The following is a 20,234-nucleotide window of genomic DNA, read 5'->3' on the forward strand; positions in this document are numbered from 1 at the left end:
GTCTTAGAGAAAACATTAACTAACAATACTATTTCCCATCAGGAGAAAGATTTGCAAATATTTCCTATTAAAATTATCAAACCACATGCAAAAATCCACACAAATAACACACACATAGGAGTTATTTGTCTCAATCATCTAAGAAAGAATTTCTGAAATTTGACTTTTAGGTTTTTAGGCACAAGTACTGTGATTAAAGAGCTATTGTTTAAAAGAATAACCGAAGCCTTTTATGGCTCATAATCTGTTTGAAGAGCCGAAGGCTTCTTGCTCTGACATTGAACGAAATCAGTTCCACGCTTGCGGTTGAGGCAGGAACAATGGGCCATCTTTTTCCCAAAGAGAAACTTTGCCAGAGCCAGGCTCTAGGGAAGGTGCTGGCCAAGAAAAGTTGGCCCTGGGGTAGTAAGTCATACAAACTTGGGAGATTGAATTGTCACACCTGCCAATGGGATGCTCCCAGGTACAAATACATTTTCCTCCAGCAAAGCATAAGCCCCAAAGATTTATCCTACAGGTTCAGTATGAACCAACTCTTGAAGAGCAAAAACTATGATTTATAGAAAGAAAAACTCTTATCTTTAAAGATATTGGCAAAACCATATTATATACTTTCACTTGGGTTGGAGTTGGGTTAAAAAAATCGACACTGATACTTGATCTATCAGCTAAAGCTGAAAGGAGCCAAGTCAAAACCCACCAAATGTGTTAAAAGCACCAACATATTTAATCAAAATACAGTATTATAAAGATATTTAATATCAATTCAGACCATTTGAAATTGCTAATATCTGACTACTTTTACCTACAAAAAGTGCACTTTCAAATGGTACAAACTAATGGACATGTTTCTCCTTAGCTATGGTATCACCCCAAGAGTGACATAATGTGAACACGTAAGTGGAAGAGAGCAACATATATGGCACAATATTAATCAAACAGCCACAGACACAGAACTTATATCCCAAAGTTCTTAAAAATTTTTTAAAGTATTTTTGTACTTTTAATCTCCTCTTTAAGTCAGGAGTTAAACTTTCTCTGCAAAGGGCTGGGTGGTAAATCTTTTAGGCTTTATGGGCCACACGGTCTCTGCCCCGTAGGTCTGAAGTAGCAACAGATGGTAGTAAGTGAGTGGGTGTGGCCGTGTTCCAGTAAAACTTTATTTTAAATACAGGCTTAACTCTGGCTCTGGACTGTCCTTTACTGGCCTTTGTCCTAAGTTATTCATTTTCTCAATGTATCACCCTTTCCGTATTTTACAACTGGTTTTGCTATGGTACAAATCATCGCTGTGTTATATAAATTTGTATATGTTCCATATTTTAAGTATTCATTCTGAGGGAAAATACAGTTAATAGTTTTAAAGTCTGTATGTTCTAACAGCCCTCAGCTTATACAAGATAGTGCAGGGAATGTGGCTCACGCTGCTGGCCGAGCCCCCTGCCGCTGTGCGTATCGTAGACCATTAAGATCCTAAAGACTGTCTGCTGGGCACTTAGAACATCACAGTGCTCTGCTACCTCTTCTGCCACTATCACCTTATCTCCTTTTTAACATCGTGACAACTCACCATGTAGGAATTATTGCATGGTGAGAAAAGGGGTTGGAATTGGGTTTGGGCCACCTGCCTATTGACTGAAGTGAAACATTTTCTTCTGACCGGAACCAAAGAAACATCTGCTGGTGACGACGAACTTACTGGCCCAGTTCCCACACAGAAGCCTAGAGAGCTCAACATTTGCTTTTGCCAACAGTGTCCGGAGGGAAGAGCTGAGAGGGGTTATTCAGCAAAAACAAAGTCAGCTCTACTAAAATAAATGACGGCGGAGAAACCTGGCAGAGCAGAGCATCCTGCTACTTTAAAACAGAATGGGCGAGATCCTTAAATAAAAGAATGAAATTATGACCCTTCCAACTTATATATTTATTTCATGAATGAAGCATTATTTAAATACATTTTTTCCCCCATCTAACATAATCCTTTTTCACAAACAACTCTGTGGAGAAAACTAAGTGAAAGAAGTTCTTTCTTGCCTGAAGTTGCCTGTCAGGTCCCACCAAGGATTAGAATCTAAACTTCCTAACCTCAACCTTGTGCTCCTACAACTATTCCTGAGACCTACTGAAATAGCCAGGAATTTCATATACTAGTGATAACTGTCTCAGTCCCTGCCTTTTCCATCTGTGCAAGCTGTAGGTACATCTTGCCCAATCCTGAACCAATTCTGTTGAGGGCTGACAGCATGCCACTAAGTTCCAACACACAGCTGATGGGACATGGAGTTTTCTCACTGGCCTTTCCCCATTCTCCACTATGTATGCTTGGCATCCCCTTCTTGAGATACCTCCCAACCCCTACCTATCTGTCTAGGTAGATTAAAGGCCTCTCTGATGCTCCCATAAGATTCCTTGCATTAGCTTACTATTGTCCTTATCACATTGTTTATAATGATCTACCTGTGAGTCTGCATTTCACATTAGATTACAGTCCTTTGAAGGTAACAATAATATTTTAATAGTTTTTACCTGCAGTAGCTAGCCAAGTGCCTGCACTGTATTAGTCAGTCAATAAATGCTAAATGATAACTAAGTAAAGTGGTTAGGACCACTTTCCACTAGGTCTGCCATCTTGCCCTGAATCGAAGCCTGTGCCTGGGCACCAGTACTTTCTCTAGCTCCTCTAATTCATTCTTCTAGGACCCTGACCTTGGACCTGTATCCCCAGCGATAGAAGTTTTGGTTGAAATCAGATGGCCCAAGATGGTGCCACCAGTTTGACTTTATGAAGTATCACATTCTATTGGCTCTGGATGCCATGTCCCATATCTAAATGAATCTTTTAAGAAGCAAAGGATAGGTGGGCCCACCAACACCATAAATGAGACCACTAGCCATTCCTGCCAGAGGCCACCATCGTAACGGAACAAACTCCTCAAGCCCCAGTCTCACTGGGTTTAAGTTACCTACTAAATGATCTCAACTAGTAAATACTACTGAGGTCCCAGAATGCTCTAGATCAGACCTTACTAGAGTGTCATTTAATATGTATTAGCTATGTATAGGATTCAAGATCCTGTTAACTTCTCATTGGTTAAAAAATAATTGCATATTCAGAATGAAGGTGATTTGCTTTAAGATAAAACAGACTTTACCTGAAGACCCCGCAATGTGGTTTCGTGAGTGTGGGTATCACCTTGAAGAACTGAGTGCTGCTCCAGCTTTTCTAGCTCTTGCCCCAGCCAAACCTCAAATGCCTTGAGGTCTCTCTGGTACTCTTGGTGCAGGCGAACCCGTTTCTCAGACTTTGTCACCGCTTCCTATCATTAGAATTTGAGATGATCAGATGGGAATGAACACAATACTACATGCAGCTTCAATGTACCGTAAGGACTCTCTGTTGGACTTTTAGAAAAGCATGATTATTAAATCATTGGAATATAGTTTCCTAAATAAATGAAGGTTCAAGGTTTATGTAAAATTTTAAAAATAATATTAGGATTAGAAGAAGTTTTAAAGATGATTTTGTTGAATTAACGTCCTGATCTCTGAATTCCTTGTGAAGTGTAACACCAACATACTAAAAAAGTGAATTAATTTATTTGTCATAAAAATACACTTTGGCTTATGAAGAAAAGGGAAATTCTTATGTATTACCGTAAGGAAGGATTTGGACTCCCTGCGGATCGATTTTTCTTTGTACTTTGTCTAATAAACTAGGATGTGCTTTGAAAAATTACTTTTATTGTATTTGTGGGGCCTCAGTGCAGAATGATATCATGGATGCAGATCTCCTGCTTTAGAAAACTCACAGCACCACCCACACTAGTGCATTTATAAATCTTTGTTACAACGGTGTTCAAAATTTTTCTTAACTTGGTAAATTTCTAGGAATTCCTAGTTGAGAAATATTTTCTTTCAATAACTTTCATATACTAACGTTATTTGAAAGTTTTTGTTTGGTTTTGCCAGCGGTTTATTTAAAGCATTAATATTTATTTTGCTATCTGCTACATCATTGTCTTCTATCTGCTTCCACAAATCTATCATTTCCAAAAATAAAGGAGTCTTTAAGTAAGCGCAGCTCCAAACATTCCTACCCCAGTGAGTCTACACGGAACAGGGTTAGCCGTACCTTGGCCCTCTCCCTGATGGCTCTGTATCGCTCCTGCAGATCCTGGAGCTCTAACTGGGTGACATAGTGCTCTGTCATGCTGGCCCCTTTGATCTCAATGGTTTCCAGCAGGCTGCTGTGGCTCAGCACTTCTTCAGTTAATAACTAGAGAACATTTAAAAATAATAAAGGAGTTAACGCATCTACCATCATATCAGTGAGACTGATAATATTGAGATATTTTAACTGTACAATTGACAAATGATCTCAGGTAATCCATTTGTACATGGATAGATAGACCCCTCCATCTCTATATATGAGTGTCCCTGTGTGTGTGTGTGTGTGTGTGTGTGTGTGTGTGTGTGTGTGTTTTATTGTTGGAATACTACTATCCATAAAAAAGATTTAGGAACATATCCCCAATATTTATCTACGTATCTATTTAAAAATCCTTACATGCAGTACTGTACTAATATGAGCATTATGAAAAATATACAAATGTAGAAATACAAAAGGATGTGGTAAAAAGAAAGCATTCTTACTTCCTAACGATGAGTAGGCTAAAGACATTACAAGTTCCCAAATTTTAAATGGTGTGTATCATAAAATATAGATCATTGATGCTTCCCTGGAAGAGACCCTCTTCACCCACATAATAAAATAGTCACAAAGAGAAGTCTAGCTTCAGAAGCCATTCGAAACGATGGCACAAGCCCCTAGTTTCTTCTGTGTAAAGCCTGATCTTACTGTGCAGGGGATCACATCTGTGCATGACCGTGGCATTCTGAAAAAGCCGTCAGAGGACAGACAGCCGGACTCGGGAACCCAGCCCCACCTTGGCCTTCCCGAGAGCGGCCGTCTTGCCCCGCAGCTCCGCGCACGGCCTCTCCCACTCATTCAGGCCGGCTTCCACGCCGTCCATCCAGCCGGAAAACTGCCGGACGTCATCCTGGTAACTTGTCCACTTAGACAGGGCTCCTTCCAGTTGGCTGAAAGGTGTGCGAAAGAACAACCGTCTGTACTGAGGAGCTGCGGCTGTGTCTGCCCTTCCTCTCCACCCGCAGGAAGTGCACACAGTGATCAGGACGGGGTAGGCTTGGGGTGCTTATCTAAGCCGGGGCCCTGGAAGCACAGCTTCAGGAGGCCAGGGACAGTGAAGCCCAGGACACCAGGCAGACAGGGGGGCTGCGTATAAAACCTGGAGTCAACAATCGGGTCACAGGAGATGCCGGGAGAGGCTTTAGGGCAAAACCCGGAGAGACCCCCCAGCGAGGCTTTTATGGAGCTGAGCAAGACTCCGGACAGGGGGAGAACCAATACGTAACCCCATCAGCGTGAGCAGGACGTTCAGGGGAGAGGGCGAAAGGAATTAATCCAAGAAGGAAGGACCAAGCAAAAGCACGCATGGCCACTGTCTTACATGAGAATTAGAATCAGAGAATTACAGTGGAAAAACAGGGTTAACATTTCCTGTATTGGCCTAATGATTAAAACCTGATTGTTTCTCTTACAGATAAATTGAGTATTTCCTTCTCTCAGTGCAGAGGTTATGTTTTTAACTCCCTTGATCATCTGTGCCTCATTTTACTGCCATGGGTTGGGTGCTTTGTAGCAAACACTGGGCTCCACCCAGGTGTACCCCGGACCACACCGCTGCAGCACCCCGAAAACAGAATTCTCATGGCCAGCTCCACGCCCTCCGGGCCTGAGGACACGCTCTGGTCCCTATGCCCTCTCGGCTTCGGGGATATATAGGTAAGGGCCAGGCATTCTTGCCCCTGGCCACCCCAGCTGCCCTGTTCTTGGGTGAGGTAACTCCAAGGCACATGTTCTACTCTGGTTCCCAGCACTGCCTGGCAGGATTCAGTTCCAGCTGCCCACATGCTCTTTACTGGCTGCCTGCCCTTCCTCATCTCAATCTGCCATCCCCTACTGGTGTTGCCTGTGGTGATCTCCCAAGGAAACAACTTGGTTTTAACTAATATATCTTTACATGATGAAACATTTATCTATCTTTAACTTTTTAAGCAGTGACACCAATAAGCTAAACATGTAGATATAGTACACAAGGCATAATGTTGCAAACAACCTAAATGCAAGATTGTACCTGCCAGTTTCTTTTGTTCTAATAAGAAAAAAGGAAAGGGAGAGTGCGCGCCAGCCTGCCCCAGAACAGAATGCTACTGAGTGGCTGCACTGCTCTTTCAGCAATGGCTTTGCAGTAGTGGGCTTTGGTTCCTCTTACCTTTTGCAACGGATCACTGCAGACAAAAGGGAAGCCCACATGTCCTTCACACTCTGCAGCTGCTGCTGGAGGGCAGGGATGCCTTCTGGGGCAGTGCTCTGGAGGACAGATTCCCCTCTGGTCACTATCATTTTCAGCTGGATCTCCTTCTCCTGTTTCACCGATAACAGAGCCTGTAAAAGCAAATACGAGGTCCTTTGTCATTTGCATATTGAACATTTCTGGCTTTCAGTATCTCAGAGCTCCTGAGATTGTAGAATGATATGCATTTGTGTTGAGCCTTGGATCTCTCAGGCTGACCAGGTGAAAGGTGGGAGAGTCACCTGATGCTGAGTGCCAGTAACCAGTCACTTGTCACCCACTGGTCTCCAGGTGGCCTTGGCTTTGCAGGCCTCAACTCTTCTCTGAATAATGCCTCCTTTCCACTAAAGTTTTATTTTACTGGTTTTTAATAAGAGGAAAATAGACTACAGTAGAATTCATGAATTCTCAAAGTCACAGATGGAGAGATTTATAAATGTGAAGGTCTCTGGCCCAACAAACAAAGAACTGTGACTTGTTTTATATATTATTAATTTATATATTTCAAGTTCTTCATAAGCACTTATCTTTTTCTATTGAAGAAAGAAATCTGAATCAAAGTTACAAAACTGGTGTCATCACCTGAAAGACAAAGCTTCCTCTCTCCCCCTGACCTGGACCTGCCAACCTCCAGAGTCAGCTTCAGCCACTCATCACCCTCAGGGAGGAATTGGTGGCAATTTCTCACATACCATGCTGTTTGTTTACTCTGGCTTTTGCTCAGAATTTTTGAATGTGGCATCATTCTCAAGTATCAGCTTAGGTATCAGACTTCTTCAGAAACCTGCTCTGGCTCTCAACCCATCCGTCCTGCATGGCTCCACTCTGTGTCTATAACCATAAGCATGACCCTATCTGCTATAATTGCTCTCTGTGTTTCAGCCTCCAGCTGAAATCCTTGAGGACAAAGATTACACTTTGTTCATTTCTGAATCCTCGGTACTAAGACAGAGTGACAGTCTCCTAGAAGACACCCACATATGAATGAGAGACAAGTGAATGAAGAATCATTATTTTGCCATAAATGGAAACTGTGTTGGATGGGAGAGTTGACTACATGATATAGGCAGGCGAGAAAATTAAACACGATTGAAAATGTTCCGCCCTATAAAATGTTCCATTGAAATACTTTCTCAGAATAAACGTGTCAGCAATGCGATCTGAAACTAGCTTCTTAACCAGCTTTCAGGCAAATCACCACATTGGGTAGTTATTTTATTTTTGTGAAGCATTTATGTCTGAACCTGTTCCAATGATTCAGGAAGGCTTGGGCTTGCCCACCCTGTGCACATAGAGCATTCTGAGATTTCCCGTGGCGAGAGGGTGACATAACACTACCACACAGAGGGTGACTTAAGAAATTTTGAGGCTCTGGCTGGATGGCTCGGTTGGCTGGAGCGTTGTCCCACACACCAAAAGGTCATGGGTTTGGTCCCCAGTTGCGGGAGGCAACTGATTAGTGTTTCTCTCTCACATTAATGTTTCTCTCCCTCTCCTTCTCTCTCTCTCCCTTCGTCTCTCTCTAAAATTCAATAAAATATATCCACAGGTCAGGATAAAAAAATTTAGGAAAACAAAGTCTGTCCATTAGAGATGTGTTTCTGAAATGCATACCTCCAGCTTGAGCATCCTGCTGTCCAGCACGCTTTTGTCAGATGTCGGGTGGGAGTAAGAGTCGAGCATGTGAACCACGTCTGTCATCCAGTCTTGCAGCTCTTTCACGCCAAGGGAGAACTGATTGTGTTCTGCAACAATTCTGTCCAGTCTTGACACTTTCTCCTGGAAACGACAGACACGGTTTCCCGCTGTCCATTCCACAGAGCCCTCACAGCCTGAAGCTACCCAAACTGGCAAGCTAACTGTCTCGTTCAGATAACCAGGATCGGCCATAGGCTCATACGCTGCACGGATGTGATGTGTGTCTGCATTAACCTGAGAGATGTGTGAACTCTTTCTAAATAGGAAAAGTGTGAGACTCATTGGGTTGAAAATCAGAAAATTAAAATTTCCAATTTACTGTCCCTCAACTTGGTTGCTGTTCTTGATGACAATTGGTTCATTTTTTTCAGAATCAGTAAAATTTCTTTCTAATGCTTTGTCTGGGAGACCAATCAAAGTGGTTTCTAGCTTTCACATAATCACATTTGGCTGAACTGATACCACATGACCTCCACTGTTAGCAAGGGTTCTAAAAAATTTATTTTCTGAGATTTTTGTAATATCGCTAAATTTTAAAAGTTAGGCCATAAATATGATTTTTAAAAATTAATTACAACTCATATCCAACATAGTGAAGTTTATCAATATAATTTTACAGCTCGTCAAGCATTCAAATATCTATTGATATTTGGTATCTAAATAAATACAAAGGAATAGAAAGAGGTCCTTACTTAATTCTAATTCTAGCTATGTGCCAGATCATCTAAAGACAAAGAAAGGAACCTATTCAGAGGAAAAGCACTTGTGTAAACATAGTCTATTTACTCTGAGTCCATATTTGTGTGACTGTGTCAACGGTGTTTTATTGAGGATCTGAATTAGCAGATTAGAGTAAGTCCATGCTAAAATGGGGGATGCCAAATTAAAGAAGAGACTAAATTACAGTAGGATCCCAACATTCTAAGACTGAAGATGCAAAAGACAAATATAGGGAACAAATGTCACAAGCTACACAAAGCTCCTAGTAGGCTTGCCCCACCAAGTTCAAGATCAGATCAGTCTGCGTCATGTCAGCTGAATGTCTAAATGAGATCATAGTGGGCTCCCATTTCCTGTTTTCTAAGCTGTTAGAAAAGAAATGTAATCGGTTAAACAAGTCATTGTCAGTTTTGAGCTCTGCTCTGTTGACTGAACTTAAAATCTCAATCGACACATCCTTGACTACTCTGTAATGAATATAAAGAGTTTAGAGAAATTGAAAAAAGAAAAAAAGATCCCAAACTCATTTTATTTTGTCCACTAAAATTTAAATTCCTTTGGATTCTTGTTTTTCTAAAATAATTAGATTCCATAGGCCCAAACTGAATTCTGCCTTATGTTTATCCATTGAGTTTTCAAAATAAAAGCTCCCGATAACATGCCAATTCAGTGTAAAGGGAATATTCTGTGCGCTAATGGAGACTGGAAGTCCCTTCAATCCTTGGGACCTCCCTCGCTGTTTGGACAGCCACATTGAGATGACACAGCACAAATACGAGACTCATGTTGCAGGGCTGGGAGAGACTTACACGCCTTATTTCTGCCCTGGGCTTGCCAGGCCGACACCCGCACAACCCCACTGAGACTGCAGATTTGGGACACGGGCCCACACTCACACACAGCACATGGCGGGCGTTACCTTCGTTACATTGCTTAGCGCTAGATACTGAGCAGACAGCTGCGACACTCTGTGCACAAAGCTCTTGCTGGCAGCTTGTCCTTCCCACAGCTGCTGAGCTTTCTCTTTTAGCCTGTTGAGCTGAGGCTCGTAGCAGTTTATTTCCTCAAGGACAGACTGAAAAGCACAAGCAAGTTACTATTAAGAGGCTGGGGAAAAGCACATCGCGAAGGAGCTTTGGCCCAAAGAGCACAGAAATCAACACGGGCGAGCAATCGGTGCGCCCCGGAGGCTTGATTAGCTCCAAGCTACACGCGGTAGAGACTGTAGGACGGAAACAAATCCACCTCAAAGGAAAGCCGGGACACATAAAATCTGTCAGAAATAGGGAAAGGGGACAGGCTATCTCAAGGCGGCATCATTGAGTTCCAAGTGCTCGGGGGCGCCTGGACACTGGATGCGGGATGCACGCAGGCGGGGGGAGAGACGCGGCCCTGCGGCCCAGTCTTTTCACCTGGAGCTTCTGCTGCTCTCTCCTCTTTGCGGGCAGGTCGTACAGGCGGCTGCTGCTCTCGTGCACCATCTTCTCAGTCTTGCTCAGCCAGTCCTGCACAGGCTCCGCACTGACTTCAAAGTCCTTCATTTGGATCTTCAGATTCTACAGGGTTTCAGATAATATTGGCATGCACAAAACTTTAATGGCAAACGAAGCCTTTCACTTGGCATTCAATCTGGCCCTACTGACCCCTCCCCTTCTTTCCCTGTTCCCAGTATCTGGAACATTCTATCCTGCACCTTGGCACCTGTATGATTTTTGAACACCCTTTAAGAGCTTTTTATAGACCTACTTTTAAAAAATGACCTTTTCCCTAACTACCCAGGCCTGGTTGAGAGTCAAGGTCAATTTGCTTAGTATACAACACATTTCACTATTTGGCCCTAATCTTCATCACCAGTCTTCTCTTTGTTGCTCTTCCCCCAAAACCCCACGTGGATGTCAGACTTCTTAAAGTCCTGTTTATTGTTGGCACATAACCCCTGGACCTGCACATCCAGGCCTTTCTACCCGAAATGTACATCAGCCTTGGCAAGTTCAAAGAACATTTAGTCTTCAACGTTCAGTTAAAATGTCACCTCTCTGGAAACCTTCCTTGACTTCCCCAGTGGAATTACCTGCATTGCATCCTTTGAATGACTATCGTATGCTGAACATACCTGTATTACATTGCAATCACCTCTTTATATACTGTTTCCTTTTTTAGAAAGCGAGTTCTCTGAGAAGAGGAAAAAAATAACCCTCTCATATTCCTAATATAGTGCATGGAACATAACAGGCAATATTATGCGTGTTTTACTAATAGAAGAAAGGAATGGAAAAAGGGAGGGAGGGGAAAGACAACATGGAAGGTAGGGAGGCAGGCTATTCCTGACCTACCATCTACTCGTGGACATTTCTTGGATTAGATCATCTCGCTGTCAATGCTAGATGTACTGCCTTCAAAAGCAGGTGCCTCAGAGCTCATGCCACACTGCATTAAGGATCCCTGCAGTTAAGAGTAAATTTCTAGGCACCGCGCCATGATTATGTCTCCCTAATACATGGAGGGTGCTTGCCGTGGGAGACTAGCCACCACCACGAAGGAGACTACAGTGGTTCTAGGTTAGGAAAGAACTGAGGAAATACACATTTTCTTTTTCTTGTATTAATTCTCTGTTACTATTTTTTTCCATCTCACATTTATATGGTCATAATCAAATTAAGTATTTTGCCAAGAAGTGCTGTTTTAAAAGGAAAAAAATATTCTCCATGTCTCTAAATTTTCCTCCAAGAAAAGAGTTGGTACACAAAACAGATGGTTCACAAGAAAGAAATAATTGCATTGTGGCAGTAATTATGTTATGATTACAATAAATTCAACTTATGTTGTCTCTAGACAGAATGAAATTGTATAAACATTGTCTCTTTACACACTTAACTCCTAAAATCTTCTACTTGATATTTGCATTAGTTATAATAAGCTTTCTCATCCATAGCATTTTGTAGCCTAACAGAGATATTTCTGTTTATTCTCTTAGAACAACTTCTAAAACTAAGGGATTTCAAAGGAAAGGCTGATATGCTTAAAATTAAAACCAGTTGTTCCTTATGGTCTATGATAATAGCCTCTACTATGCAAGAAGCTACTTAATTCCTAAGTGAGGCTCATACCTCTAGCATGAGCTATTATTAGGGTTGTCTGGTCATTCATTTGTATTCAGAGAGGGGTGAGCAAAATCACTGCAAGGGTACTTTGGTATACTGAGAGTGTGGTTTAACTAAACATCACCAACAGACAACACAGAATGTGTCCACATAGCTGGTTACATTATACCTCTAGGGTAGATTCCTTTTGGTGGAGATTTGAATGAAAATTTTTCCAGTCCTCTTTTGCATTTGTAATTTTGGCCTGGATGCCATTAGCTTTCTCTTTGGTCAGCAGAGAACTCAAAAGTTCCCCTTTAGACAGCATCATGTTTAGCTTGTGCTGTCCATTTTCACTTTCTGATGAAAACTCCTATAAAGAAAAATGTAAGATTAGGCAAAGTAAAATGCTCTCTGCTTTAAAATACATTGATTTTCTTACTTTTTTTTTTTTCCAATAAAATCACAGAGAAGGAATAGACAGTTTTTATTGTATATGTTAAGTGATGAAGACTCTTTTACCATATCTGTACATTGGGAATAATAATCTTATGTACCTGATGTGGTTACTGTGAAATTTAAATGAAAAAAAAAAATCTACCTGCATTTATACAAATGGACTAGTTTCTCTTCTACATGAATCAATCATTGCTAGCAGGGATTTGTTTGAAATTTGAGTTTCAAACAAAATTTTAATATGCTCCTAAAACGATCAAGAGGCACTTTTTAAATTCACGTAAGCATCATTATTAGAATTAGTTAATAACACTCTTACCTGTATTTTCTGAAGACTTGTTGAAACTTCACTAATATTTTGAGGTATATCAAAGCATTTGGCAGTGGTGATTTTTGCATTAACCAACCACTGCTGGAAATCCTTGAAGGCTCTTCGAAATCTCTGCTGTAATATCTGTTCTTTATTCTGACAGCTCTTGGATGCTTGCAAACACAGACTAAAACCATGATTGGAAGCATTTAATGAAAGAAAAAAATGATAAAGGAGATTAAAATAATGTTTGATAAAATCAACAATTTTTAGAGTATGTGATCATGTCATTTAATAATGTATTTAATGATTAATTTTTATTAATATTGAAATCACACTTTAAAATATACAAACTTCTAGTTTCTTATTTGTATGAAAATATTTTAAATACCAATAAGGTTCATGCTCACCAATTATACTCTTTAATCAAGGCAGAAACTTTTCCACTGTATGGACTCAGGTCTCTGGAAAATCGACAAAGTTCATTCAGCTGAGACTTGAGATCCTCTGTCTTAGGCTCTGCTTTTTGTAGAGCGTCCAGTATCTCCTATTAGGAAATAAAAAGACAGAGGGGTAAGCATTTAAATTAGGTAATTTCCACATCTTCATACTGTAGACGCATAAATCATGAGGCCTAGTTTCAGGATTCCCCATGGCAAATATATCCTGCCTTGTATCGCCTTCGAGCCATGGATAGTCACAAAGGCATGAGATGTTGCCAAGAAGTCAAGTGGTCAAGTGGCCAAATAACTTAAAGTAGAATAAGAAAAAGAAAAGAGAAAATAGCCTGAATTGTTTAAAAACAGTCTGACTGCCCTGGCTGGTGTGGCTCAGTTGGTTGAGCAGTGCCCCATGCACCGAAAGGTCGCCGGTTCGATTCCCGGTCAGGGCACCTTCTGTCCTTTGGAAGGTTTCATGTTCTTTCTTCTCTCCTAACCTCAGCTCACTTAAAGACTAGATTGCTTTAGAAATAAGACTAAATAAAGTTTCCTTTGAGTTTAAAAAAATTTAAAAAACAAGTATAACTAAGACATCAGAAGATATGTACATTGTTTAATATTAAAGAGAAATCATTTCAAAGCAAAGCAACACTTATTTTGGTACATATATAAAGCAAGCGATTTTGTGCAATACATAAAATTAACTTTCACATCAAGAAACTCTTATAATCCGGAGGTCTGATTTAAGTAATAATTCATTCATTTTATAGTTTCATTCATAGAGCCATCAAATATATGCTAAATGTCTACCACGTGCCAATCATTTTGCTGAATTATGGGACCATCTCCACCCCTCAACATGACTAAAGGTAAGATTCTTGCATTTGAAGAGCTCACAATTTAACGGATGAGAGAGACACGTGAATAATCACAATCCTGTGAATTTTTAATCCAAATAAAGTCTTAGGACGTGACAAGTACACCTCTGAAATCAAGGCCATGGTCCTAGAGTTTACAAAGGATTGTCACACAAGGAGCAAATGACATCCTGAGTATCAAATGCACATATTCTGGCACACTGATAAGTGCCTTAGAAGGAAAATGAGCGGGTAAATAACTCCTAAATATTTAAATGGGAGTGTGTGGATAATGGTATCACCAAGGTGAAAAATAACAATAGTAATTTAAGAGGAGGGACAGGAAGATGAGTCACCACTCAGAGAGCCATTGCTGTTCCTATTTTTACTCTCAGAGATATTTATCATGGGATGGCCTAGATTTGTAGGAAAACCACGCCTCTCAACAACCTAGGTCTGCGTTACATTCCTTATCCTAGTAAATGGAACCACTGTCCTCCAACTGATCTAAATCAGAGAACTAAGCATCACCACGGCCTGGCCTGCTCCCTTCTGGCTCCATGCAGGCACTAATGAGGTCTGGTCTGTCCTACCTCTCGGAGAGCCCTTTTAATCAGTTACCTTTGCATTCTGACTCTCACGGCCCCCATTTACATCTTTCTCATTTCTTTCTAGAATGACACAGTATCCTCTTAATCTGAATCCTGTTCTCTAGCTTTCTCTCCTGTGTTTTCTCATTCCTCGGCAATTCTGTACCATGGTGCATTCCTCCACTCACACACCCGGCCCATTTGTGACCATACCTCAAGACTCTGCTCAGATAAGGACTCCCCTAAGAATTCTCTGCCCTCCTTCCCACCTCTCAGGGGCTTCTCACTGGGGACACACAGCGCCTCTGGGCACTCCTCACTATTGAGTGTTCCCAATGGTTTGGAACGATGTGGGCCTTTCTACCAGGAAGGTGGCTCTGTGAGGAGGAATGGTGTTCTCTTAGCATTAAACTTCTTTATTTAGCTTAGTGTTGGGCAAGAAGCACCTAAAATATTTTTATTTACAAAATTCATAAATAATACTTAGAAAATTTCTCTCTGAAGCTCCAAATGCTAAACTAGTAACTACTATTTTACTTCACATTAAATCTTTTATTGAAGGAAGAGCATTAGGAGAACTAAAGAAACCTGACCACGCATCAAAGTAGTAAATAAAAACCCCAGAGATTCAAATGAGTCACTTATGCATTAGGTGTAATCAAAAGTGAAAAGTCTGGACCAAAATTTCACACTAATTTTTTTTTTCTATAACTTTATCATACATTAAAGGATATTATTAGAATCTTTCATTATGTAAATATCAGGTTATATACCTGTGTTTCTGTTAAGTCCTGGGATGCATTTTTTTTTTCCTTAGAGGTTAGGCAGGTTAAGAAAACTCCTATATTTCCAACACTAATAGCCTATGGATATTAAGAGATATGAGTTTTGCAAACACAGCGAACAAGATTTTTTGTGACATGATTTTATATAGTTTATAGATAATGACCCATTTTTATTTTTTAAAAGATTTCTTTCTTTTCCTTTCTTTTTTTTTATTTTTAGGAGAGAGGAAGGGAGAAGAGAGAAACATCGATGTGAGAGTGCAACATCAACTGGCCGGCTCCTGTATGCCCCCTACTGGGGATCAAGCCAGCCGCAACTCAGGCATGTGCCCTGACATGAATAGAGCTGAAACCTTTGAGTACATGGGATGACACTCAACCAACTGAGCACGCTGACCAGGGCTAAAATGATTTCTTGAATATCATCATTTAATTGCAGAAGGGAAAGTAAATACCTGGGAAAGCTCGTGATTATTGTTATGATTGTTAACAATGACAAGCCCTTTCTAACAGCAAAACAAAGCCACATGAACCCTAGCAAATCCATTATTTTTAAAACTTCCCCATGCTTTCATTGTAATGAGAGCATTATCTCCATTTTTAAAAAATTTGAAAAACTGTTCCCATCTTTATTGAGATACAATTGACATACAACATTGTGTGAGTTTGGGGTGTACAATGTATTGATTCAGTACATTTATATATTATAAAATGATTACCACTAAAGCATTAGCTAACAAACACCTTTATCCCATCACATAATTATACTTTCTTTTCTAAAAATATCCCCATTTTTAGATAAAATGACATGATTAGAATAAGAGAAAATCTGAGTATTTAGAGGTAATATAGTGTTGTCACTAAAAGTATGTGCTCCAGAGTCAAATCTGGAAATAGATCTAATCACGGGGCTGTTGTCTTTCAATTGTTTGTACCATTAAAAACATTTACTTTTGCATTACCTTTCTGTAGGCCTCACCTATTATTTTTACTAACAGAATCAATATAAGGAAATAATGATAGCTCAGAACAGTAATATAATTTAAATAACCACCAAGTCTTTCTTTTAAAAAAAACTCATTCATATTAATGGTAGGGACTGGAAGGGAAACAAAATAGGACTAAAACATGGTAACAGATTGTTTTGATCTCTGAGTGAATAATACTGACCACATGAAATAATTACCAACTTCCTTGTCCCTGTTTTATAGGACTGCTTTCTACACTTTATTTGGGTGCTCACGCCTGAAGGTTAAGAAAGCAATCAGAAAAAAAATATAACCTACAAGCATTATAAATGAAATAGCATAAAGAGACGGTTAGAAAGTTTTCCTTTGCGGTACACTGTATGTGTTCCAAATACTTGATTTCAAACAGGACAATGTTGGAAAGATTATGTGAGTTGCTTACAGGCTGGAGATATTTTGAAATGTTTATAACATAAATAGACACAGAGAAGTTTACTTTACTAAAACTTCCTTTTAAGGACACCCACGATTCAGAGCATTATTAAACTGCAAATATCGAAAGAAAGTCTTTCTAAGGTCCCATTTAACAGTGAAGAAAGAAAGGATTTCCAGCTTCTGCCCAATCTTCGGTATCCCTTTCATGCTTTCTTTTCTCTCATTCTGAAGGAGCTGTCGTTAGTTTAAAAAAAAATGTCCAGAAGGCAACCCATCAGCATGACATAGGGGTTCTGTGGACCGGTCAATTCAAGCACGGCTGTCAAAATTATCAAAACGACACACAGGAGAGATAATCTGGGTGAAAACTATTAGTTGTGTTTTCAGAGATTACCAAGGGTTTCTTTCAAAGCTATAAATTCAAGCACTGAATTGTTGGCAATAATTCTCTGGCAGGAAAACAGCCATGACTCTTCGTGCATTTATGCCTCTACCCACAGGCCATTTTTCAGGCTGAATGGCTGAACACGAGATTACAAACTCTTGCACCATAAGAACACAAGTGGAATATTTCCACCAACAGTAACTGTTTTCAAGGGTAGAGAATAACCTCTCTCCTCTAACCTTAGTCCTACAATAGTTTGATTTATGAGAAAAGAAAACAGATCTGATTTGCAAATTTAATTAGAAATGCTTATTTTTTCCAAGTATGAATGCTGTGTTTTTAGTAAGAATTTTTTTTTTCCTTTTCAGCAACCATGAGAATCAAACCAAATGTTTAGCACAGTCACCACCAGAAAACAGGAAGCCGACTTACCCGTCCCTTGGCCCAGCACTCCGCGACCTCCTTGTCTGTGTTCTTGCCTTCCAGGAGGGCTAACTGCTGAGCCCACGTTGTCAGAAGGGTGCTGAACTGCCCCAGGGCCTGCTCCAGCTCGGCCACTTGGCCTGAGAACTCCTGCTCCGAAAGGGCCATCTGGCTGACCAGGTTCTCCAGGCTGCTGTGCGCCTGGAACACGCTGTCTTCCCACTGCTTCCAGTCGGCCCGCAGGGCCTGCATCTCCGTGTCCATGAGCTCACTCCCGCCGGCCGTTGTGTTGTGTTTCACTGCGGGAGCCAGACACTCCACTCTGCTCAGGCGGCCTGCCCCGGTCTCTCTGGAATCCATCAGCGCCTGTAATGGAATATCGCCATGGCAACCGAGGAGGCTGAGTCGCAGCGCGCTTCCAAATATGTACAGAGGGTGACCCTGTCCTGCTAGGAAGTTTCAGCAAGTGTGCTACAGGGAGCCACAGTCAGTCCACCCGCCCACCCCTAAGTTATAATAGCAGAGAATTCTCATCCTGGGCACCGAGGCTGGTGGCAAGATAAGCTGTGGAATCCGAAACATCCCGAAAAGGCCAACAGGGACCCTGAAATCAGGCCCTGTTTGAGTATGTGGAACTGCTTTGGCCAGTAGTGCATTGCTCCTATAAATATGCAAATCCTTATTTCTCCCTCATTCAGCGATTTTCAATCTTTTTCATCTCATGGCACATACACTAATTTCTAAAATTCTGTGGCACACCAAAAAATATATTTTTTGCCGATCTAATAAGAAAATAGGTATACTTTTGATTCATTTACACTGGACAGCTACTGTGTTGGCTGTTGACATTTTTTTTTTTATTTGACAATCTAAGGGAAAAGAGGTCAGTGTCCCTGACTGAATAGTCAGGGACTGCATGTTTTAAAAATTCTTGCAGCACACCGGTTGAAAATTGCTGCCCTAAATTGACAGACAAGTGAAGGAGGATTGCAGCAGGGCTGGGCTCTGCTCAGGGTCTCTAGCCCATTTTTGCCTTCATCCACAAGATGGTAGCTTACAAGTGGATGGATGGATGAATAAATTAAAATATTACTGAGAAATGTGTCAAAGAAGTATTTTAAAGGGTCACACAGATAATAAAAACGTAAAAATGGCCTCTATGTGATTATCTCATTTAAAACCCTCACGGTCACTTAAGATTTAAATAAGATAAGCCCTTAGAAGTGAGTTAAAAATGTGGTTATTACTGCTCTTATCATCTATTGCTTTCATGATTTTTATGTTCTGATCTCTAGAGATTAGACCACAATTTGAGTCTCAAATTCCTGACCACAGTTACACTATTAATGCCCAACATTTCATCTAAAACATAACTGTTAAGGATTTCATCACTGCTTGTTTTTTAGATTAAATTCTATTACTTTCCACAGGGGGAAATGATTGCAATGTATTATTCAAGTTGCCAGAAATAACTAAAAGATACAAAGATCTGTAGTTCTCTGAGTTGCGTGAAATTTTTTGCTTTACGTTGCCCTTACAGGTGATAATTTTAATGTCCTTTAAAGTATTGTCTTTCACTTTGCTGTTGTGCTGTTGGCTAGAAAAGCAGAATAAAACACCTAGAATGACATTTCCAAGTTATTGTTCAAAAACTTTTAACTCAGTTGTTATACAAACTTTTCTGCCACTGTGCTGGAAAATGATACCCGGTTCTGTCAGCTCCAGGCTGGCGTATATTGTGCCGCTTGCGCTATGGCAGTGGGCACATTCGCGCGCATGAGCACACGCGGACAGCGTTCATTCTGCTCAGAGTCAAGTGGTTCGAATTCCTTTCCCCCTCTTGATTAAGTCTAGAATTCATGAGGTGCAAGGTAAGAAACACCAACAAAGAGAAAAGAGGAAGGAAACATTTTAAATAAGAGAATCTTATCTACAGAATCTTTATCACAGGCCTCAAGAACCAATGAATCAGTGACGCTCTAATATCCGTCCACTTTCTAACCTTGATCTTAGACAACTTTTTCTGGGTGGCTGATGAATCTCCAGACATATCCGACCACCGGTGAAGCTCCTCCTTTGCCGAATGGAGCCAGTCTGTGAATTCCTGCACGGCATCCAGATACATCAGGTGGTCCTTCACAATCTCCTCCACTTTCCTCATTTTGTCCTAGTGAGCGAAGTAAGGGCCATGTTAGCAGCAGTCACTACAGAGCATCTGAATCAGAAAGTCACCGGGCTCATACTGGCCTCTTATGACCCCAGGAGCCTTCATTCTTATTCTTGAATTTCCTCTGTGTTTACTATCTTCAAATAGAAACACAAAATCTTAGACTAAAAGATGTAGAGGACAGAACCATTTCCTATAATTGTACTTATGTCTAGCTTTGCATAAGAAGCTATGCTTAATGAATACTGACTATCATCCCCCACTCATCACCCACTTAATAATTATTATTATAGCCCGGCCGGCGTGGCTCAGTGGTTGAGCATCAACCTAGGATCCAGGAGATTGCGGTTTGATTCCCGGTCAGGGCACGTGCCCGGGTTGCGGGCTCGATCCCCAGTCGTGGGCGTGCAGGAGGCGGCCGATCAATGACTCTCTCATCATTGATGTTTCTCTCTCTCTCTCCCTTCCTCTCTCTGAAATCAA

At 40.8% G+C, this 20,234-nt stretch overlaps 1 protein-coding gene across 1 annotated transcript in view; it reads right to left on the reverse strand.

The window, feature by feature from the left end:
- SYNE1 (spectrin repeat containing nuclear envelope protein 1) overlaps window positions 1-20,234 on the reverse strand; it is a 357,645-nt gene that overhangs the window by 168,113 nt on the left and 169,298 nt on the right. The window contains exons 55-66 of the mRNA XM_081140676.1: window positions 19,587-19,751; window positions 17,594-17,950; window positions 13,112-13,248; window positions 12,711-12,888; window positions 12,126-12,308; window positions 10,268-10,411; window positions 9,775-9,930; window positions 8,052-8,216; window positions 6,357-6,529; window positions 4,947-5,100; window positions 4,133-4,276; window positions 3,153-3,317 (exon numbers count right to left, since the gene is read on the reverse strand). Of these exons, the coding sequence (XP_080996802.1) occupies window positions 3,153-3,317; window positions 4,133-4,276; window positions 4,947-5,100; window positions 6,357-6,529; window positions 8,052-8,216; window positions 9,775-9,930; window positions 10,268-10,411; window positions 12,126-12,308; window positions 12,711-12,888; window positions 13,112-13,248; window positions 17,594-17,950; window positions 19,587-19,751 (2,121 nt within the window). The remainder of the gene's footprint in view (window positions 1-3,152; window positions 3,318-4,132; window positions 4,277-4,946; window positions 5,101-6,356; window positions 6,530-8,051; window positions 8,217-9,774; window positions 9,931-10,267; window positions 10,412-12,125; window positions 12,309-12,710; window positions 12,889-13,111; window positions 13,249-17,593; window positions 17,951-19,586; window positions 19,752-20,234) is intronic.

The sequence above is a fragment of the Miniopterus schreibersii genome, assembly GCF_964146895.1.
Source record: "Miniopterus schreibersii genome assembly, chromosome: 6".
Lineage (NCBI taxonomy): Eukaryota > Metazoa > Chordata > Mammalia > Chiroptera > Miniopteridae > Miniopterus > Miniopterus schreibersii.